The 23,673-nt window shown below is 32.9% G+C and overlaps 2 protein-coding genes across 4 annotated transcripts in view; one reads left to right on the top strand and one right to left on the bottom strand.

Annotated features, from left to right (window-relative positions):
• Positions 1-8,481: 8,481 nt before the first annotated feature.
• LOC134722796 (zinc finger SWIM domain-containing protein 3-like) lies at positions 8,482-17,219 on the bottom strand. Its single transcript, XM_063586422.1, has 11 exons — positions 16,938-17,219; positions 15,771-15,879; positions 14,873-15,104; positions 13,289-14,620; positions 12,831-12,977; positions 12,264-12,437; positions 11,762-11,971; positions 10,656-11,078; positions 10,330-10,413; positions 9,687-9,833; positions 8,482-9,253 (listed from the first exon to the last, which is right to left on the bottom strand). The coding sequence occupies exons 1-11, from the start codon at positions 17,183-17,185 to the stop codon at positions 8,886-8,888; spliced, it is 3,474 nt and encodes a 1,157-aa protein (XP_063442492.1). The 5' UTR covers positions 17,186-17,219; the 3' UTR covers positions 8,482-8,885.
• A 1,365-nt stretch (positions 17,220-18,584) lies between these two features.
• LOC134721513 (SNF-related serine/threonine-protein kinase-like) overlaps positions 18,585-23,673 on the top strand; it is a 37,866-nt gene continuing 32,777 nt past the window's right edge. For all 3 annotated transcript variants that reach the window (XM_063584589.1, XM_063584588.1, XM_063584587.1), the window contains exon 1: positions 18,585-19,314. In XM_063584589.1, coding sequence (XP_063440659.1) covers positions 18,720-19,314 — 595 coding nt within the window. In that variant the 5' untranslated portion in view covers positions 18,585-18,719. The remainder of the gene's footprint in view (positions 19,315-23,673) is intronic.

Raw genomic sequence — 23,673 nt, 5'->3', positions numbered from 1 at the left:
AAACAACCTTTAATAGTGATTCTTGGAAAGGCTGATCTGGAAAAATTCTAGACAGCAGCAAATTTAGAGAAAGTAGATGGGGGTACAAGAAATGATTTTACCAGAAGCATGTGCATCCCATATACAAAAAAAATCTTTCAAAATTTCTCAAATATGTATTTTTTCAATGAATTATAACAAAGAGGTTGAAATAATTAGATTTGTGTTCACAAAAAAGAGAAAATTCCAAAATTGACAAATTGACAGAATGGTCAATTTGACACAAAAAAGCAATAAAATTTTATAAAACTTTCTTAAATTAACACCTACTTCTAGTGGTTTTTTTTAAAAGTTAGATCTATTCAGATTTGTCCACTCTATCTTTATTGAAAGTATGAAAAAAAGTAAAGTTTAATTGTGAAACTGTGATTTTTTTTCATGATAATAGCCCAAAAATGGATAACATTTGATGAAAACTGAGAAAATTTTCAGAATTGGGTACTTTCAAATGGCTGCAGCAAAAATAAGTGCACCACCATCTCATTTTCGTCACCAATTATTTTTCTAGAGTCATATATAAACCCCAAAATCAGGTTCAGAATAAAAGTTTAATACAAGACCTTAAAAGATCTATTTCATAAATCAGAAATATTATATTTTTTTAATCAAAAGTGTATCAATCTAATGATTTAAAAAACATTTTTTTTTATACTTTTATAAAATTAATGTTAAATGTGCAATAATTAATTCTTGTTTATTTAGCAAAACAAACAACAGTTTCCTTGTTTATTTAAGAACATTTTACTACATAAAATAATGTGGGACAATCAGAACTTTTCATGTGGGACAATCAGAACTCTAAAATTTTAAAAAGTGGGACAATCGGGAATAAACCGATAACTTTCCTGTACCATTTTGGATTTGTATTTAACTTGGACAGAAGCTTTTTTTGTACCTGTGGATCTGCTTTTTACTTATAAATGGACTTAGTTTTTCTTCCAGTTAACATTACATACACATGATACAGTCTGCAGTTAAAGTTTTTAAAACATTTATTAGATTCATCAAGGAATTGAATATTTAAATATACAATTCCTTGGATTTATAAACTATCTTGGATTTTTATTAAACTTGGACAGAAGCTTTTTACGATGAAAAGTTAGTATCAACAGGAATATAGTTTAATTGATTTTTTTCTCATTTTTGTTTAGCCTGTGATTAACAGTAAAAGTAGGCGCGACACTGGGTTCCGCGGAACCCTTACAAATGGTCAATTGGCCATGTGTGTTATCAAATTATAAATGTGTAGGCAGTAAACTGATATAAACATTATTAAACTGAGATCTGTAAGGGTTGGCTGCGACTCCCTTTATAAATATCTTCCGAGAAAAAATATTAATAATTTTAATCTGGTTATATCAAAATAAGGAGATGTGGTATGATTGCCATTGAGACATTCATCCACCAAATTTACAATGTATTGGATGAATGTAAGAAATTATAGGGAACTATACAGCCTTCAACAATGAGATAACCCCATACCTTGTGTCGACTATAAAAAAGCCTTGAATTGAAAGATATAAATCAATTTAATTGAGAAAATAAATGGCTAAACAAACCAATTTACAAAAAAAAATATGACATATATGGCCCAACCATGACGACCGAAAACCACTGCACTACATTAAGCCTTTTTCGACTGATTTTTATAGTTTGTTCTTACATGTAAGTGTTGTACTGTTAAATCACTGTCCCAAGTTAGGGGTGAGTTGAGCGCTCACAAACATGTTTCAGTAACCCCGCCGCATCCTTTGCGAGCCTGTCCCAAAACAAGAGCCTGTCGTTCAGAGATTAATTGTAGTTGGTTCGTGTCCGCATATTTGTTTACATAAATTGTTGTTATAAATTAGGCCGTTTGTTTTCTCAATCGAATCGTTCCATATTTTCCATATTGGTGTCTTTTTATAGCCCACCATACGATATGTGTTTTTATCATTGTTGAAGGCCGCACGGTTGCTTTTAATTGCTTACATCCACCTCATTTGAACTTTGGTGAATAGTTGCCTCATTGTCAATCATACCAAATCGCCTCATTTTTATATACACTCGGCAAGCTCCTGACTTGGGACAGTTACATAAAGAATGTGGCGAGGTTAAACATGTTCGAAGGCGACAATAACCCGCTTACCTTGAGTTATGATGTATTGGCACAGCAAAAGAACCGAAATAAACAAACGCAGGCTCCTGACTTAGAATAGGCACATATATGGCGGAGTTAAACATGTTTGAAGCCCCCCCCCCCCCCCCCCCCCCCCCCCCCGTCTAGTCTGGGTCTAATCAGTGGTGTAACATTCCAGAAGACAGGAGTACAAATTGTAAAGATCAGCTAAAAAAGGTTTACTATCTATACAAAGCAGAAAAAATAATAAAACAACAGACTTGACGCGGCTATGTGTTTATATACTGAGTGCCAATGAAAACGCAACACTTGGTTTTTCAAAAATAAAATTTATATTAGAAATGATAATCTTTCAAAATAAATTGCTCTTGAAAATTAACAATTCTAACGATAGATCGATATCAAACAAAAATGTTTCATTGTCATCTGGTAAACGAAATATCCAATGTCGAATCATCAACTCACAGTCCTAACAAAACATGTTACAACCCCGTTGTGCAGCGCAATCCCGACAGCGCCGTGAAACTAATCATCCCGGACGTTTAATGTGATCTCGAAGAATGTTGTTCCACTTGTCCCGCATATCAAACTCAAGTTGACTTTATGATATTGGTGGTGTTTTTCATCGTCTAAAACATGTCCAATCTGATGCAAAATTTGCCCGATCGGACCAAAATCGGGCGAAACACATGACTTTTGGCCAAGTTGGTGTCAAATGTCTATATAACCACCACTGATGGTTTTTGGTACACAATGAATGATTTTTGGTCTACAAAATTCAATATTTACGCCTTACGGTCGTTTAGATGTCAATAAGGAAAGACTTTGGTGCTCTTAAACAATTTCTGCGCAAATAATGCTTTACTGAAATTGCTCCAAAGGATCTACCGTGGCCACCATTGAACTCTCGTGACCTTTGTACACCCATCAGAGTCAGTATCGAATATGTTTCAGACCAAATGTATCGGTCAGGCTGAGCGTTTCTTGCTTTTTGTACCCCGGGATGTCGCTTATCATTAAATGATTCATTTTGGTTGAATTTGTGGATGATTTAGGTTATTGTAGAGGCTACAACTTCAGTCTTCTCGTAATTGTATGCAGTGAAAGGCTCCATTGGGTCATGCCCAAAACTGCATGTTGCTGGTTGTCAGAAAGTCCTGGCATTTACTCAAGATGTTTATTGCAGTTTCCTTACAATAAGGGTGGGAAAATTCATGACATAAGCCAAGCTTTAAATGACAAAATCGTGAAAAGCGATAAACTCGGTTTATGTCCGTTCAAAATAACCCTTACTTCGCATTTGTTCCAAAAAACACTCAACCGTAAAGTTGCCGTCAATTGTCTTAAAAGTCATTTTAAACCAACTATACAAAGTTCTAATATAAATAAAATAAAAATTATAAGATTTTTTTGAAAAACAAAAGTGTTGCGTTTTCATTGGCACTCAGTATACATCCCTCACAACAAAAAACACATAAAGTTACACTTACGATGTATAATATCCGAGTTTGTTTGTTTTTTGTAAAGAGGGTCGCTTATCCAAAAGCTTTTTATTATCTGACACCCAGACACAATATTAAATTCTGGTTAAAAGTAGAGTTGGTGTAATCTTGTGTGCACAAGGGTCGGGGCAGAAGATTACGCGAAATTAAAATATTTTAACGAGGAGGACATTTTTTTTATATTGTTATCGTCTGATAGGTTATCAAAATATCGTTCATTTAACAAATAATCATACATGTAGTAAAACAAACAATACGTTCGGAACTTCCCATTAACAAATTATAGTTACTTTGACAAAATCAAATATCAGGTTTCGGCAAAATATTTCCTTGTAACTCAACAATAACAATTATTGAATTTTAAGTAGAATTACGGTTATTATATCAATTCAAACAAAATTATAGCGAGAAAGATAAAGTGACTCTAATGTATATTTAGGTTATTGAAATTCAGTTTCGTTGTATTTGTTGTTTAGTTTCCCTTTCATATAATATCATAAAATATATATAACTCGCCAACAGTGTGGTCCGGGATTCTGAAATTAGATGCAATGTTACAATGTTAAAAGAATTGGTTCTTTACGGTAAAGTAACAGTTAATGTTACGGTGCTATTTCACAGATTTTGGTAAAATTTTCAAAAAAATGAACATGCCCTTGTATAGAAATAAAAAAAAATCGATATTAGCAATATGCTCATCAAGTTTAAAACAGTTTTAACGGTATCCAGCATCCAAATAAAAGTGGTGTTCTTACTGAAAACATACCACAAAACGTCGAAATAAGCGAAACTTTAATTCGATTTTTGACACCTTTCACAATCAGTGAAGGTAACAGATTTGTCAAAACAAACAAAAAACGAAATTGGTGAGGGTGTCCATATGATTAGTGTTTATCATGAGAACGTATTTATGTATCCACAGCATACATTTTTTAAATGAAAAAAATGTGGATTTCTTTTTAAAATGATGATTTGAAGACAAATTTCAGAAATTTTTCCGCTGATTTATTAGCTTTCATTACAAAAAGAGGCCTATTTTGAAAGAATGCACCCAGGGGCGGATCCATAAAATTTCATAAGAGGGATCTCCAGTCATGCTTAAGTGATTTCCTATATAATCACCCAAATGTTTCCAACAAAAGACTAAATCCGCTTCTGGGAAAATCTATTCAATAGGTTACCAAAATGTATGCACCAATTAAATTTTACATCGATATTCATTCATTATTTTGTTTTCAAGGAATTAAGAACCATTTTTGCAACTCGATCATTAATTAGTTTTAAAAGTGTAAGAATATGTCCAGAGCTAAGATTATACAATGTAGTTAAAGATTAGAATACACAACATATTGCTGGGTCTTCTTAGTGCTCATAAAATCCTCTTTCTTAATTATTAACATTAATTTAAAAATGATCACCAATCAAAGCCGGACTTCAAAGTTATTGTGAGCTACCCGAGGAGCTACCTGTTTCAGAGGTGGCGTGAATCAGACTAGTGTGGATACTAAAAAAATCCAATGATCTTTTAGAGTATACAATCTAAGTCTCTTTCATCTTGCAAATTAAAACGTTTGACTTTTCTACACTTTACATGTAAGCATTACCAGTTCCAGTTTTCAGATGTAACAGTGGCATTGCACAAGGTCATGTTTTTCTTTGACTTTTGTGATGTCCTTACAATAAATCTATTATATATACATGTTGGACTAGTCTGTGTTTAATACATCAGGCTATCATATGCCTGAGACATATTGAAATAAGGCAGTGGCTATTCGTCCGGCTAGCCGGACAAATAGTCAAAAATGTCTATTCGTCCGGCTAGCCGGACAAATAGGCAAAAATGTCTATTCGTCCGGCAAGCCGGACAAATAGCATTTATACGGTATTTTGCTATTTGTCCGGCCAAGGATAGGAACAATTTTTATAATGAAGTTATTTTTAAGGAGATAAGTAAAGGGTGATAAGTTCGGAGAAATAAAGTCTAACAGAGTTTTCATGATGAAAAAGAACACATTGAACGGTTGATTTGATCACCTATCGGACTTTTATATTCATATTTATACAGACTGAGCTCGAAAGTCTAGTTCATGCTCATAACATGTCATGGTAAAGTTCTGAAAAGCATGTTAAAGTTACCAATGGAATTAAACAGTACATATTCTATCAAAATTAGACGGCGTTACTGTCTAAAACTGGTTCTTGCCGAATAGCGATAGCGTAGTGTCCAAATAAGATTACACAGATAAACAGAATTTAAAAATGTGTCAATATGGCAGGAAAAGAAAATAACGTTATTTATATCTAATTTTAAATCTCGGGTGCATGCACTTTCATTTAATTTTCTCAATTACAAGCTACAAACCATTGAATGCCAATGAACTTTCTTTAGAATATACAGCTTAATTGTTATAATATCTAGGACTTTTAGGGAAATCGGAACCTCAATTACCTCTCCAATTATATCCGTTTGTGTGTTATATGCAAATAAAGATATGTATACACATTGAGCACTCTTGAACATGTTTAATTTCGCCACTTTTTTCATGTGTCTGTCTAAGTTAGGAGCCTGTTGTTCAGTGGTTGTCGTTAGTTTATGTCTTCTTCATATTTTTCAAGTTGATGTCAGATATAGCCAACCATACCGTCTGGGTTGTTCTCATTGTTGAAGGCTAAACGGTTGTCAATAATTGCTGACATTTACTTTAGAACTTTGGTGGACTGTCCTCATTGGCAATCATACCACATCTCCTTATTTTTTTTAATAAAGTTTGAAAGGAATTTAAAGTAAGTGAAACATGACAACATTGGACACTGTATGACTATAGGTGGTAGAGAATATTAACACGTCATGGTTTTTTTGGTAGTTCAACCCCTTCCGATTCATAACCATTTAATGTTTTATATTCGAAACTTTTCCTCATAAACATAGAGATTTCATCATGTTCATGGTTGGTGCCTTTTCAGCAATGCAATCCCTTTAGTTTTAATCAATTTTTCTCAAAGTTTTTCTAATAAAAGCTTCAATGCCTGGGCCAAATTTGTTTTTGTCTTTAGACTGACTTATCATATTGGCATGACAAGATGATGTATAGCAGTATCCATGTATGACATATCATATTTATCTTGACCAAAGACGGCACGATCAAAATATTTGATTTGTTTATGTAAGGATTTGTATATAGAGACGTTACAAATTCTTATTGTAGGCTTTTAATATTTATCTCATGGATGCTACAACTCAGAACGAGGAGTTCCATGGCATTTAAGATTACCTCTTAACTTGACCTTCATGTTTAAATAATTTATCTTATGTCCACTCCGAAACCATATTCTTGCTAGATAAACCAGAAAGGAAGCATGCCTAAAATGCCTACCAATTCATCTGACAAAGGTCAAATGGGAAAGAAATATGAAGTCATTCTGTTCAGTATTTTCTAGGAAAAGTGTACATGTATTAACACATAGTATTAAACATACATGTATATGCCAGGAGCCTCTGGCCTTTGTTAGTCTTGTATTATTTTAATTTTAGTTTCTTGTGTACATTAGGAAATTAGTATGGCGTTCATTGTCACTGAACTAGTATATAGATATAGGAAGATGTGGTGTGAGTGCCAATGAGGCAACTCTCCATCCAAATAACAATTTAAAAATTAAACCATTATAGGTTAAAGTACGGCCTTCAACACGAAGCCTTGGCTCACACCGAACAACAAGCTATAAAGGGCCCCAAAATTACTAGTGTAAAACCATTCAAACGGGAAAACCAACGGTCTAATCTATATAAACAAAACGAGAAACGAGAAACACGTATATATTACATAAACAAACGACAACTACTGTACATCAGATTCCTGACTTAGGACAGGTGCAAACATTTGCAGTGGGATTAAACGTTTTAATGGGCCCAAACCTTCTCCCTTTTTCTGTAACAATAGCATAACATCACAACATAGAAAAACATACGATAAAATATCAATTGGCAGACTTAACTCAATCAAAAAACGTATGATTACGTATATTTGTTTAGGGGCCAGCTGAAGGACACCTCTGGGTGCCGGAATTTCTCGCTGCAATGAAGACCTGTTGGTGACCTTCTGCTGTTGTTTTTTTATTTGGTCGGGTTGTTGTCTCTTTGACACATTCCCCATTTCCATTTTCAATTTTATATATATATATGAAAATCTATTAAATGGGCAACTGGAGGTTGGTGTCTGAAAATTTTGAAAAAGGACAATGAACAATAATTTACCACTTTAAGGCATCTGTATGCAGGATATAAAATGAGGTATCAAAAGTCTTATACTTTCTGTAATATACATCTCAAAACAAACAGCTTAAGCTGTTGCCACTTGATAAGCATCTACTTGTCTCACATAATGTGACTCTACACATGTGAGGCAATACATACATCCAAAAGAAGGATTTTGACAGTTTGGTCCAGATTGACTCGGTGTACATTTACAATGCACATGACCTATTAATTGTGCTTTATACAGTCACTGATCATATAAAGCTTTGTTTTTGGTGTATGCAAACTAGGAACACATGAAGATCATGGACAGACAAATGGATGTTGGCTCTTTGGCAATTATACCACATCTCCTTATTTTTATATAGATTGACAGAAAGATTCCTATAATACCATAAAAAAAACTTTGCTTGCATAGGGAAACCATAACAATTTATTTCAAGACCTGTAAATTTATTTTATATGAAGTAGTTAAATTCAAAGAAAATAAAAATACTATCAATAAAATTAACATCAAACATCATATTAAACAATCACTTATCATATGTTATAAATAGCAGCATATATAGTATATACATGTATACAAGATCAAATAATAGTAAGAAGTGATAAAAATACAAATACACAAAAAAAATGGAAAGCTGTAAAGGACCACAATGTTTTAAATCATTAAGAAGAAACTTATCAATTTTATTGAAACAGTAGCTATACAATTATGGCAATACATACTTAATTGGGAAAAAATACAAAGATCCTTTGTCATCACAAGCGTCTGCACAAATATTTGGAAGACAGGCTTTACTAACCATAAATTACAAATGACGTTTTCTAGTAGTATTCATTGTTCTTTACTTTATCAAATAAAAATACAATTGTCTGAACTAAACTGATACCATTTCAGCAAATAATGGCAGACATAATGAGGAACAATATGATACATGTATATGCTATTGAATATAATTTTGATGAATCTTTATTTATTGATTTGCTTACATCTTTTACAATACCAATGTTTAGCTTTTGGAACAGTTTTCAAAAATACACATGGCAAGTGATTCCATCCTAGACATGATGAGCACTTAACAACATTAGTGGTCAAAGTCAAATCCATAGTGCATGAACCACATTTATGAAATGAGTTTTCTTTGTTTCTCATAACTACACTCATGACATCAATCATTGCTTCTTTTGTAAAAAACTTTTCAACGATTAATAGGTCTACACTCTCATCAACAAGAGCACTTGAAAAAGCAAGGTCCTGTACTTCATTTTGAAAAACTTTTTCTTTATTCTCAAAAACTGTTTTTCCTTTTTCATCTCCCAAAATCCACTGTAATATTGCTGTAAAAGAAAATAAAACATGTAATATTTAGTTTTTAAATGTCAAAGAATATCAAAGCCAATATTCTTTATACATTCAAGACATACACTTTATTTCATCTAAAACAAAATATTGCTTTTCATAAACAACATGAAATGCTTCAATAGAAAGACCAGCTCACATTTTCATTTTTCAAAACTTTAGATAAAAAACATTATTAGGAATATACTTTTAAAGCTTACGTCATTATGGAATTGTTTATGTTAGTCACTTGTTTATGTGAGCACACATCCATTTTATGAGACTAGCTTTAACCAGAACCATAATCTGTCAAACTACCTTAAACCAAACACTTATCTCATATTGAATAGACATACACGTACATTTAAAAAAATGTCTAAATATTTTTTTTTGAAATTACCCTTTCATAATTTGAATTAGAGCAAACATTACCTAATTCTTTTATCCCACTACTTTTCTTGAAGAAAGGCTGAAGGTGATGTCTCTTTGATTTCTTTGTTATACCAATAACGGTTTTCTCACTGCCTTTTGGTCGTCCTTTCCTGGATAACTTTGGTGGATACTTTATGTCACTGAGTACTGAAATATTATGCAACAAATACTATAACATGTGACAATTTGACTTACAAGTGCTTAGACATAATTAAGAATGTGGTATGATGCCAATGAGACAACTATCTATAATCTAAATGTCACCAATTAATTTTACAACCAATTATCTTATTTTCAGTCAAAAGGCAACTTCACAATTAGGTTGGTAAAATGAATATGGGGACAGATTTGTTTCATATTTATAAAATATTATAGCACATAAAAAAACTTCATATCTTCTCCTCTTGGTTAAAATCTTCATAAACAGTTTCTAGATTCGTTATGTATGTAAAACTGTATTTATAACCTCTTAACCTAATACACTGTAACTACAGTCTATGATTTAATAGTGAGAGCAGAAATAAATTAATGTTAAGTAAGAGAAGGAAAAGCTAAACAGTTATTTTTGATGGCTCTTGCCAAATTCTTATAAAATTATTACTTACAAGACACATACTTATTTTTGCATTCTTGCATTACTTACCAATAGGTTCAAAGTTTTCTGTACCATCATCAGATAAACATGTTTTTCTTACGTTCTCTGAATCTACTTCAAGATGTATTCTCTCTAAAAAAAAAAATCCTGGATTTATATGATGTCTCTTTTTTTAAGATAAAGGTATGTTGAAAATAATTTAAAACACATAAAAACTGAGCTTAATTTTCCCCACACAATCTGTATTTGGCATCATTTATTATTTAACTACATATATTAGAACTCTATGTTTATCAAAAATAAGTTTATTCATTTTTTTAAGCATTAGCTTGTAATAGACTGTCTAAAAATATGAAAAGTGGGCAAATACAAACCTTCTGCAATATCAGTTTCCTTGTATTCCAGAACAAATGTTATTATATTGTGTATCAAGCTAGCTACATCAGGTGTTCTAAAACTTATTTCTTTGTACGAGTTGCATAGAAATGTAGCAAATATTGTACGTTGTTTTTCAGTCAACTTTCTTGTTTTATCTATATAATCTTCCACAGCTGAAACTGGGTTTCCAATTTTAGGTAAAGATTTTTTATGTCCACCTCTGATTATGAAGTCTTTAATTTCTTTCTCCATATTTTGTGTTTTGATTAATATTTTCTCAAATTCTTCTTCTGTAAACTTCAACAAATCATCACCATTTTTTTCAACAAGATTTAAGCCATGATTGGAAATTTCATCTATTCTAGGCTTCTTTGTTTGTTTATTTTTCACAGTTAGGATTTGAGGTATCACTATTCTTTCTCTTCATATTTGAATTGTTTTGATTATTCTTTGATGTTTTGCCTAAAAAATAAAAGTCATTAAATTATGGAAGCTCGAACAAACAAATTGTTTACTTTGTAGTATTTTTGCATCTATATGCCCATTGTAATCAGTTTTATAATTAACATTAATTAGTATTAGAACCCCATGAAAAAATATTCAAGCTTTGAAGTTTGTCCTTATACTTGGTTGTGAGGTATATAATAATATATATTCATGAAAGGTTATGTATGAACTAATGTCAATGAGACAGAAACCAACAACAAAAAATACCAGAAGACAAATCAACAAAATTGTCACCTAAATCTTATCATAAATCTTATTATATAAATGCACTGATACAGTAATAGTGAAATGTTTAAAATCTAAAAATACAGATAACATATAAAACAAACTTACCTTCTCCTTTTTTAGAAGATATCAGAGGAGGGAATTCTTGTGCTTTTATACGCTTTTTAGACAGAAGGGAGTTCAAAGTGACGCTGAAATATCAATAACAATTTGACTAACAAATACAAGTAGTATCTACTTGATGGTATATTTCAAACAACTCATCCACGGATGGTAAAAGAAGAAAAAATATTGGGAAAAGCTCAGAAAAATTTTGCACACTAATTTTAAAAATTAAAATTAAAGTTAGACTGGAGACTATGTTTCCTACCTTCTAAGATTCTTATGGTGCTTTCAACAGTTAACCAGCCCTCATATGTGAAATATTGTTTAGCATGGACTTGAGTAGTCAGGTTTAAAATTGATTCTGCATATGGTAGTAAATCTTGCCATATAACTTGAACCTCATCTTCATCGATCTTTGATGAACCTCTTTCTGCTCTTATAACTGCAGCTTTGTCTGCTATTTTGAATAAAAAATCTGAAAATATCAAAATTATCTATTTATACACAAACAATAGAGTTATTCAGAATGCATTTATTTTAAAAAACAAAAAATTAAGACACTAAGATCAACATGAAAGTAATATTTCATAGGATTTCTATTTTTGATTGTTTTTTATTTGTTTTGAATTACAGTTACTATCAAGAATCTTTTAAATGACCATAAGGAATAGTATATTCAATAAAATTATATTAACAATAATGTCTTAATCCTCAGAGGCAATAAGTATCATATTTAACTTGAATTAATTTTCCTTTATATTCAATACCTTGAATGACGGTTGCATCAGGTGCATCTGAATCCCCTTCATTATTTATCCTACTTGTTGAAGGCAAACATATTGGATCTGTTTGTCCTTGCAGTAAAACTGTTGTAGAGTTAGTACTTTTACCAGCATACTGTCCATCTTTCCTGCTATTAATTGGATCTGCCTCATGATTATCTGAAAATAATAGCATGCATATATGCATAATTTCATAATGTCGTAGAAGTTAGAAAAGATTGTTGCTATTTTAGACCATGTATATTTATTGTTGCTTGCTTAATGTTCAATGGCAGTTATGAACATTCTGGATGAGAAATAATAGAAGTATAGATGTATGAATAAAATATATAAAAACTTTTCTGCAGTAGACCCTTATCTCATTATATTGGGAGAGGACATCTCTAATGTTGTTATAACTTGTGTCCAATCCCTTTTGCTACTTTTGCAAATAAAATATGTTTAAACATTATATTTGTTAGCAAAAGAAAAAACATGTAGTAACCACTGACAATGAAGCACACCTTTATGATTATTGATATATACCAAAAACAGTTTAAAAAAAGTAAAAACCTTGTTCGTGCATAACATTCCCAGAAATTGGTGTACTGATATCTGCTGTACTGCTATATGCTGTACTGTTATCTGCTGTCCTGTTTGAAAACCCTGGTTGGTCACATCCACTTAAAACATGTAAAACATCTTCACTGATTGAAATATCTAAAAATGAAAATAATAGTACATGTAGCAGCAGGTATTATTTTAGAAAGTTAGTTTAAAAACATAAATACCAATATTGCATGAAAATAAAAATTGAAAAAAGCTACCATCAGAACATGCATGGCACTGATCACGATACTATACTTTTAAATTTTGAAAAAGATTTATGTTATCAGATATGCAGTATTAAATGTACATGTAGGGAAAACTTTGAATAATTTTTCTCATTCTGATTGTTATTCTATAAAAAAATATAGGCTGTTCTTATAAAAGTACAGATAAATGTACATGTAAAATATATAAACATTTACCTGATATTATACTATTGCCTATTGATCTCCAGCTTGTCAGTAGTTGATTTAACTGCTCTATTCTCTTCTTATATTCTACCATTGATACTTCAGCACACAAGGATGCAAGCTGGTTTGTTATAACTGATGCTTTTCTGTACTTTTGATGTTCTGACAATGGCCCATTTTTCTCCTTCACAGTAGAACAGATAACATGTCCTTCCACACTTTTGTCTGTTGACAGCAATCTCATTTTTTGTCTATAATAAGAAAGTGTCCATCTCATGCTGCAGAGCGATGCATCAAACAAATCTAGGCCCAAAAATAACCTTGTAACAAGGATATGTTCACAAGGAAGTGACATTGATCTGTTAAATATACAGGAACATTTTTTGTCATTCAATGCAATTTTTCCATAAGAATCCTCATAATACAGAATTCCAGTGTCTTCTTCTGTACTAATTTGCATTTTTTGACACTTTTTGATATTTATCAAAACAAATTTTGCAGCATAATCTGTCAAATAGGTGATGTACTTTTTCTCAGGGGAGTCGTCTTCAAACTGACAAACACGTGCTTTTTGCAGTTCAACTGCTCCTGCAAGGTCCCTTTCATTTCTTAATGTTCTAATGAGAGGTCGAAACTTGTCAAAAAAGTCATCTAGGGTTGCATTGGTACACACAACAGATTTTAACTTCTGGTTAAAGCTTTCTAGTCTGTTATTGGTAGCATTTAAAAAGGTTCCTTCATCTAATTGCATACCTGACACCCATTCTTTTCTAATTCCATGCCAGTTGCTTTTAATGTATCCAATGACTGCTGAAGGACACACCTCTTCTATTTCCTTGTACACCTCCTGATAGTCGTCCTCAGTTCTACTGTAAACAAGTTTCTGGATTAGTTCTAGTGCAGCATTTCTTTGTGAAGAAGTTATTCCCATCTTTTCTACTGTTATTTCACGTCGAAATATTTTCAGTACATGAAATCTACAAATTAGTAGAGAACTATGAGGAAAAACTGATCTGAATGTCTCTCTTTCAATAAAGTCTTTATCAGCCATTATCATTTTCATTTTCTGATATGATGGATTAAATTTTTTGAATAGGTTCCCCATGTGATCAACAAGCTGTTGTTCTTCAGCTGCTAAGAAACAAAGTCCAGCAATTTCTGACTGTCCCATACTGTCTTCAACAAGAAAGACATATAAAGGCATTCTTAGATTATTCACCTTAAATGTAGAATCAATGAAGAGAATTTCTGGGTAATTTTCAAAGTTTTGCAGCATTTCCTTGTCCTGGTAAAACAAACCTTGCAAAACATTATCCTCTGATGCAAACAATTCAACTATTGTTCCTGAAATAGATATAAAACAGTGATATTACATGTATGCTGGTATTAAACTGTATATTGACCAAATAAATAAAACTGAAAATTGGCAGAGTCATCATACATGTATACTGGTACTGTTTCATGTTGTCTTCCTTTATAAGCAAAAAGGTAACAGACATTATCAATCAGTTAACTATGAAAATTAGGCTAAAATTTTGATTTTGAAAAATAAAATGGGTCATGATAATTCAATTAATGTCACTTTTAAATAGTTACCATGGTCAATGAGGAGTTTCTTTACCAAGCTAGCAACATCATGACATTTTGATCTGTTTTTGATAATTGTTTGCAAATTGGTGATATCTTTGAGTGATACTTTTTTCCCAGTCTTCTGTTCAAGATGGTCTCTCAACAGCTTCTTGTTTACTTTGAGAGAGATCAAGGACTCTGCCTCCTTAGTCATTTCCTTTGGAAGTCTTCTTTCTCTTGGCAGTTGTTTAAACAGAGCCTGAAATAAATAAAACCACACCATGTATTTTTACCACCACATTTTCAAACTATTTCTGCATCATACATTGCATGCTATGATTAAAAACTTATGTTGAACTACTTTAGTGAACTTAAATATATTTCTTCTCTTCAAACTAAACCTGTTAGACTAAAGATATATATATACATGTTTATCTTATTGTGACATTTACGAATAAATTTAGAGATATGGAATGATTGCTAAGAAGACAATTTTCCATGTACATTATATTGATTGATTGATTGGGGTTGAAGGTCACTTGAGTCAGGAGCTTGTAATGCAGTTGTTGTTGTTCGTTTATGTGTAATATATTATTTTTTTCATTCATTTTTTTTGTACATAAATTAGGCCGTCAGATTTTACTCCTTTGAATTGTTTTACATTGTCATTTTGGGGCCTTTTATAGCTGACTATGCGGTATGAACTTCCTCATTGTTGAAGTCGATACAGTGACCTATAGTTGTAAATTTCTGTATCATTTTGTCTTTTGTGGAGAGTTATCTCATTTGCAATCATACATGTCATACCACATCTTTTTAGATATACATGTAAACCTAGTCAATTAAGATTGGCATTTACATTATAAGTTCAAAAGAAAGTGGATTAACATTAGACCGTAAACAATTGTAACATTAATATGTTTACCTCAGAAGTGTCATGATTATGTTCATTGTTAATAGACTTCAATTCTAGGTAGTGTCCATCACTTGACAACAGGAAACTGATGCTAGATGAGCAATGCTGCCTAAATGTCCTGAAATGATAAGCAGCAAAGGATTAGAAATGATCATGGAAAATATTCATTTGAAATTAAACAATGCATGCAGATCACAGTCGGATGCAGCCATTTTAAAAGGGGGTCCAAGCACAGAGTAAAAAGGGGGGGGGGGGGGTGTTCCTCCAACTACATTATTCCATTCAAATGCATTGATCGTAAAAAAGGGGGGTTCCAACCCCCCTGGATCTGCCAATGCAGATGAAAAGCCCTGCGACACTGAATAATTTTTTGCACAGAACCATGCACATTTATGATGGGGGATAGGAGGGGTCCTGATCCTCGAAATCCCAGGCTTAAAAGCACTACATCAGGAGGTTCCGAAATTAAATAAAGTAAATCCCGACATCCCGAAATAAAGAATTCCAGGATCCTGAAAGGGTCAATCTCGAAATCCCAAGCTTAAAAACAGCTGATCCCGGAGTCCTGATAAAGATCCTACCCCCCCCCCCCCCCACCCCCCACCCCCCTCGTTCATATTTCATATTTGTAATTCTGTACCTGAATGTATTTTTTATATACAGATGTACATGTAAATGAAGAAGTTCATACATTTATAAAGTTAGATTTAATTCTCATATTAAAATGTTCAATACCAAACGTTCCAGCCGGTAAGTTTGAGCACCCCATCCCCCTTTCCTTCTTTTCGTTTGGTATAAAACATGTTAAGTACCATAAAAGTATGCAAAACCATTATGAAAGCTCCATAAAGGGGATCGTTTCCTGGGTCCCCTCCTAAATATGCTTTTGCATCTCTCAGAATATGTAAACAACATTATTTTGCTGGCGGATATCGTTAGTTTCTTAAAAACTTTAATCAACTACGGATGCAAACACGTTCTGTTCCGTAAATTTATCTTTGGGGTATTATATGTATGCTCATTTCAGACAAATTACGAACTATATTCAGGCTTGTTTTGTTTTTTTGGTGGGGGGGGGGGGGGGGGGGGGGTTAAAATATGATGAAAATATAAAAATAAAATTAGTCGGTCTCATTTAAAACCATTAACAATTCTTAAAAAAACAACTTTAATTACCTTTGATTTGGTCTTTTTCCCGAGGAACAATTTTTATGCGTTTTACCTCCTTGTATACATGCAAAGGTAATAGAGTAAAATAGCAATTCTGGCTTAATATTCCGTTTTATTCCTCTTTTTCGTGCAGCTGCTATAGTTCTTGAGTCTCTCCGATAAAAATTAGTATTGGTAGCTATTTCGTATTCCCTTATTTTCTTCAAAACATCTTCAAAATCATAAAAACGGTCTCCATTTCTGAAAACATCCATCGCGTACGCGCGTTTGCAATCCGATACTTCATCCGGGGACTTAATCGCCGCATGATACTGCTGCTGATATCAAATCTTCGCGCACGCGCATATTTGATTGCCGGACGAATAGACATTTTTGTCTATTTGTCCGGCTAGCCGGACGAATAGACACTCCGTTGAAATAACGGATAAGACATGTACAGAAGTTACAGTAAAGTCTTCTCGTATCTTGATTTACACCTAGAAACTAAATAAGAGGGTCGCGGTTAAAAAACTAATATTGACGACAAAAGGGATTTTATTTCAGATTGCAATAAAACTAACGGTACCATTTTTTTTGCACCAGATGCGCATTTCGACAATACATGTCTCTTCAGTGATGCTCGTGGCCAAAATGTTTGAAATCCAAAGCTTATATAAAAGATGAAGAGCTATAATCCAAAAGTTCCAAAAAGTATAGCCAAATTCGTCAAAGGAATCATAGCTTTGCATGAGGGAATACATTCCTTAATTTATAATAATTTCTATCATTTTGTAAAAGCAAATTTTAATAAAACAAAAAAATCCGTATATTCATGCCAGTACCGGAGTACTGGCTACTGGGCTGGTGATAACCTCGGGGACTAATAGTCCACCAGCAGAGGCATCGACCCAGTGGTAGTAATAAAATTAACGGTACCAATTTGCTTGCTCCAGATGCGCATTTCGACAATACATGTCTCTTCAGTGATGCTCGGCGTGGCCAAAATATTTTGTGAAATTGTGAACTTTCCATTTCTAAACTAGCAGCCACTGCCGATACGGAGTATGATATATCTCCCAGGCGGCAGTTGCATTTCCGTCGTCATGATTTCCTTGCTAGAGGACTTTTCCTCACAACGAAGCTATTTAAAGAAGTGGTGAAGTTGAATTAAGTCATCCCTTGGTTAGTCTGCGGTCGCCATCATCGAACGAAATTGACCGTATGATTTATATGTTAACTACAATCCACATTGACGGGTCCCCCTTTCCATTAATGCATTAATGTGCGGTACCGGAATTAAACTTTATCGGGTTTGTATTAAAATAAGCAAAACAAGGATGGCATGAGGATCTGCTTTTTTTCGGAGCATTTAAGACTACCCCAAGTTTTTCAGGTGGTTTCGAGTCGTGCTGCTCAGTCTTTAGTTTTCTATATCATGTTTTTTTTGTACTGTTGTTTGTATTTTTCTTTTATATAGCGTTGTCATATTATATTTTACTTAAGCTGGTTTTCGGCTGACTACTACACTTTTTTCTGCTTCAAAGTGAAGCTAATTGTGTATTCTTTGAGTGTAGCGTAATACAAGCCGATTCCAGTTTATTCCCCTTTGTACATATAGTATGCAAATCCGGAATTTTCTTCATATCCATTTTCATTCATATTTCTTCGTGTGACGTCTTGCGCAAAGTTATGCGCACTGTTTACATATTGTAATGGAGTGTTGATATTGTCATTGAAACGACGAAATGTGTAAACTTTTGGAGTTATCTAGGCCTCCATAATAATATTTTATAAGTTAAGAAAGCAGACATGGCACAGAGGAAATCGAAAGGAACATTAGATGGAAAGATCGCTGGTCTATATGATCTGGATAAGACGATAGGCAAGGGGCATTTTGCAGTTGTCAAACTTGCAAGACATGTTTTTACTGGTGAAAGGGTTGCAGTCAAAGTTATCGATAAGACGAAACTTGATGAAATATCTAAATCACATTTATTTCAGGAGGTTCGGTGTATGAAATTAGTTCAGCACCCAAATGTAGTACGTCTTTACGAAGTGATAGATACTCAAACTAAACTGTACCTAATTTTAGAACTTGGAGATGGGGGAGATTTGTATGATTATATTATGAAACATGAACAAGGTCTAGGCGAAGATTCAGCACGGAAATATTTTAGGCAAATTGTAGAAGCAATTTCTTACTGTCATAAATTACATGTTGTACACAGAGATTTGAAACCTGAAAATGTTGTGTTCTTCGAGAAACAAGGAATAGTAAAATTGACAGATTTTGGTTTCAGTAATATGTTTAAGCCAAGTGAAAAACTTGAAACTGCCTGTGGATCTTTAGCATACTCAGCACCAGAGATTTTACTAGGAGATTCTTATGACCCCCCAGCAGTAGGTGAGTATTAACAATGAACATGATTATGTTGCAAATCAGCATGCGTAAATGAGGGGGGTAGGAGCTGTTCTGATCCCCAAATCCCGTGCTTACAAACACGAATCCTGAGGTCCCGATTTTAAATGAATTTAAATCTAGAAATTCAAAAAAAGCATTCCCTGATCGCGAAAGGGTCAATCCTGAAATCCAGAGGTTAAAACACCCAATCCTGTATAGACCTGATAAAGGTCCTAATTGTTCTCATACATTTACATTAGGGGTGTTGGGGGGGGGGGGGGGGGGTGTCCTGATTCCAAAATCCCATGCTTACTAAAGGAATTAAAACAGAAAAATTATGATTTCCTAATGAATACGAACTCATTTTGAATTCACTATCCACGTACATGTATCACTTCCGGTTTCGTTTCATTTTAAAACGGAAAGTAGTAATTAAACATTGTCTATTCTTGATTTGTTTACAACCTCCTTTCAGTCGTTATACTCGCTCAAAAAGGATTTTTTACAGTTCCAACTTAATAGAAATGATTTCCAGAAATCTATTTAGACCTCTATTAAGGATAATGATTATGCAGTGATACATTGTATAATCATTGCAAGTTAATTTCTGCTGTGATTCCATGTTTAAAAAAATGAATCTATCTTTTGTTGATCAGGAATGTCCTCTGGAATAAACTATCTTTATCTGAAGAGAAATTGTGAATTAAAGTTTCCACATCCCATGTCAGAATCTTTCATTATACATGTTATAAGGGCCAATACAGTTTAATGGAAGCAAGTTAACTCGTACCAACGAAAACTCGTACCATGTTAACTCGTACCAAAAAAGTTAACTCGTACCACTGGGAAGTCGTACCTCTGTAAACTCGTACCATCAAAAATATATTAAAACTTACGAATATTTTATAGTATTTTTTGGTAAACTTAAAAACTAATGTTGAATTACTTGAATTTTATACTGGATTTTAATAGACAAAAATACGAATGTTTTTCTAAAAGCTTTATTTTTTAAGCTGATCTTTCAAAGTAGGTATAATCCAGAAGAAAGTAAAAACATTGTTTTAACTGTACCTTAAGTTGAATATCTATATCCAAATTAAATTAATTAATGCTGTAATCCATGATCACAAATTAAATGCTATGTTTACAATTGTTGAAAGCCATGTGCTTTTTTGGCGGGAAAATTCGGGAACAGGAAACAGTTACATTTCATTGTAACTTGTTATTTCTAAAAAGTAAGAATTTGATTTTGGAAATCATTTTGATTAACTGTTAGGATTTATTCATGGAAAATTAATTTGCAATGATTAAAAATTAAATTCAATAATTATCAGTAAAAGTTTAAAAAGAAGTTTATTCAAAGGCGGGAGACAACAAATCAAATCTGCCACAGTATTTTCGATCTAACAGACAGGGAAGATAAGCTACAAATTGGTCACTGTACTTTCAAATTATATACATTTTACAGACTTGAGAGGTATTGAGTGAAAGTAAATTATATACATCATTAAACACCATTTAAATCAGTTGGTACGAGTTAGCAGTGGTACGAGTTTGCATTGGTACGAGTTTTTGTAAAGTGGTACGAGTTGACGTTGGTACGAGTTTACAATGGTACGGGATAACTATAATTCCAGTTTAATCACCATGATCATACAATACTGACTGCCAATCATGCCTACAAGTTCTTTAAATTCTGACACGGTCAAATATGAAGCTACATGTAGTAACATACATCCTTGGTCCCTTGCTATTACACAAAAACATGTTGATTTTCATAGCGCGCAAAAGTGAATAAAGCCCTCAAAATCCTAGCTTAATCATGTTATTAAATCAATATGAAAGAAGGCCCACCAACACCATTAATATGAACACCCCCCACTAGTGAACATGGTGAATAGGAGTTTAATTCCAAACTCTGTTCACCAAAAACCACATTCACAACCATGACACCCTACACATGTACAAGTTAGCAACCTTTCAAAGAACTATAAAAAAGAGAAAGATAGACCTACATTTTGTACATACATTCTAAAAGCTTAAAGGGTTTTCTTAATAAGTGTTTTGAGGATTAATTTGATAAAATGAAAAATTAAGATATTGTCATTGTCATGATCAAAGACTTAGTTCAGTCATCTAATACCTACATGTATAAAAGAAATGCCAAGACATCACACGGTCACCAATTTAATTTGCCATGAGTTAAAGATACATTTACATTATATTGAAGCTTAAACCAGCTCGCAATTTATGCACTATTCCCAATCAAAATGATCACTAGTACATGTAGTATGGCAGGTCTAATTTCAGCAGGAATAACGTTTGTAACTCATGTCTGCTTTTAAATTATGGAGCAAGTTGGTACTGTTTGCAATGTTAAAACTTCACAATGGTACATACAGTACCATTTAACTTGATTGCTGTAAATCATGGAGTGACTTTTGTAGAAAGTAGTGTGCTTCCTTTATTACTTCTGTGTATTATTCTACATCATCATGTACATGTACATTGTAGCTAGAAATATATTGTAGCGTTTTACACCAGCATCCAAAATTTCCCTGTTAACTATCCTATGACTTTCAGCCTTTAATAACTTAATTCATCACATCATGTTTTTAGCAACATTCATGACATGTTTATTATTCTCTTTATCAAATGTTTATTTTTACATAATTGTAAATAAAAGGATAGTTAATTATCATGTATTTTTCATTGTTTCTATGAACATATTTTTGTAAGTTTAAATCTAATTCAAACCAAATTTTAAAACACACAAAAAAAACGATACATGCATAGGCGGTTCCTGGGGCCTGGATCCCCCCCCCCCCCCCCCCCCCCTTTTGTGGGGAAATAGTTGGTTGGTTATATACAAAATGTACACGTAGGGAATCACTGAAACATGACTGGAGTGGGCTCCCCCTTATGGCATGTATGGAAAGTTCTGGATCCACCAGGCCACTGACATGTATGAACATGATAAATGTAAGGGTAACATTAAAGTTGCATTATTTATTATTTGGGTTAAAACAAAACTTCAGCTTCACAAATGTCATTTAAAAGAGTAAATATCTTTTAAACTTTTGCTTTCCTGTTTTTACAGTTGAATGAAAAGGAAACATTTGTTTGTACTTGTATAACAAGATGCATAAAGGACCATAATTTGGTATTCGGCCTTTGGTTTCTTTTTGTATCCTTTTTTATAAGTTCTTAAACTTTAACTTTTATTCTGTGGGTTGTGTTGGTGTTAGAGTAGTATTAATGGAACAATTGAGTTTTTCGAGAAAAAAATAATACATTTTGATTCACCGTTTACGTGACAAGAAACTTAACAGGAAACCAATTGTTATTTTCTTTATTTTGCACAATATATTTCAAAAGACATAAATGAACACCATTACTGGTGTTTCTTGCTTCATGTTAATATTTAAAATCTATTTAATTTTTTTTTAAATGCGACAGCTATGTACAGTGGTTTCGTTAGCCCAAAATACAAAATGTAGAAGGGTATGGTGTCCTGAGTCAGAGTGCCCTCAGTCGCTGCATCTTCTGCCCTGTTCAATTTTGGCAATGTACATTGTACATGTACTTGTAATGTTGCCTTCTGTGTAATTCATTTTTTATCAGAAAGTTTAATTACATATTTATGACACCTGGTGATTGCCCCAGGTTAATCAATTACAGCAGGTTAATCTTGTTAATCCATATAGAATAAGTAAGTATACATACATGTACAATGTACACATACCATATATAAACATGAACCTCTTAATTCACCTTAAGCATTTAGTTTTCAGATGTCATGGTCATAAGTACATTACATGTGCAATGTAATTACATGCTTTGACCCAAATATGTCAACTTATGCAAGATGGTAACTTCAAAGAAATCTCATACTTAAAGTCACATGTACACATGTTAAATTTAATTAATACATGTAATATTAGTACATGAAATCATAATATGATAATGCATGCACATTTTATCCTAAAGAAGAATAAGTGTTTGTCAATCTGTCTTTTAACTATATTTGAAATATGATATACATGTACATTGTAAAAGTAAATGTTCAATCATGTAAATATCTTCTCTGTCTATCCCTTTGTATACCTCCATCTATCCCTTGGTATGTATACAGTTTTACTTTAAAGTTGGCACAGTCTACCGTAGATGGGGAAGGGACAGCTAGCCACTCTTATGGAGCTACATGTACATCTACAATGTATATATGGTACATGTACTTCAACAGTCAGGGTTCTCACTAAGGCGAGTCCATGAGTCCTGGACTCATCAAAATCTGTCTGGACTTACCATTTTCAAAACTGTGGAGTCCACAGATGCATCAAGATTGAAATATTTTGTATA

This window comes from Mytilus trossulus, chromosome 6 (assembly GCF_036588685.1).
Source record: "Mytilus trossulus isolate FHL-02 chromosome 6, PNRI_Mtr1.1.1.hap1, whole genome shotgun sequence".
Classification (NCBI taxonomy): Eukaryota; Metazoa; Mollusca; class Bivalvia; order Mytilida; family Mytilidae; genus Mytilus; species Mytilus trossulus.
Note: the sequence above shows the minus strand (reverse complement) of the source record. Positions and strands in the feature narration are given on the sequence as shown.

Bases quoted from the DNA above. Each gene is read 5' to 3' on its own strand.
- LOC134722796 (XM_063586422.1), bottom strand. From the start codon at position 17,185: ATGGATGTTTTCAGAAATGGAGACCGTTTTTATGATTTTGAAGATGTT. The intron at 14,621-14,872 runs GTAACTATTTAA...TATCTATTTCAG, and splicing joins GAAACTCCTCATTGACCATG to GAACAATAGTTGAATTGTTT. The intron at 9,254-9,686 runs GTAATGTTTGCT...TTTCTTTTACAG, and splicing joins TAGTGGGATAAAAGAATTAG to CAATATTACAGTGGATTTTG.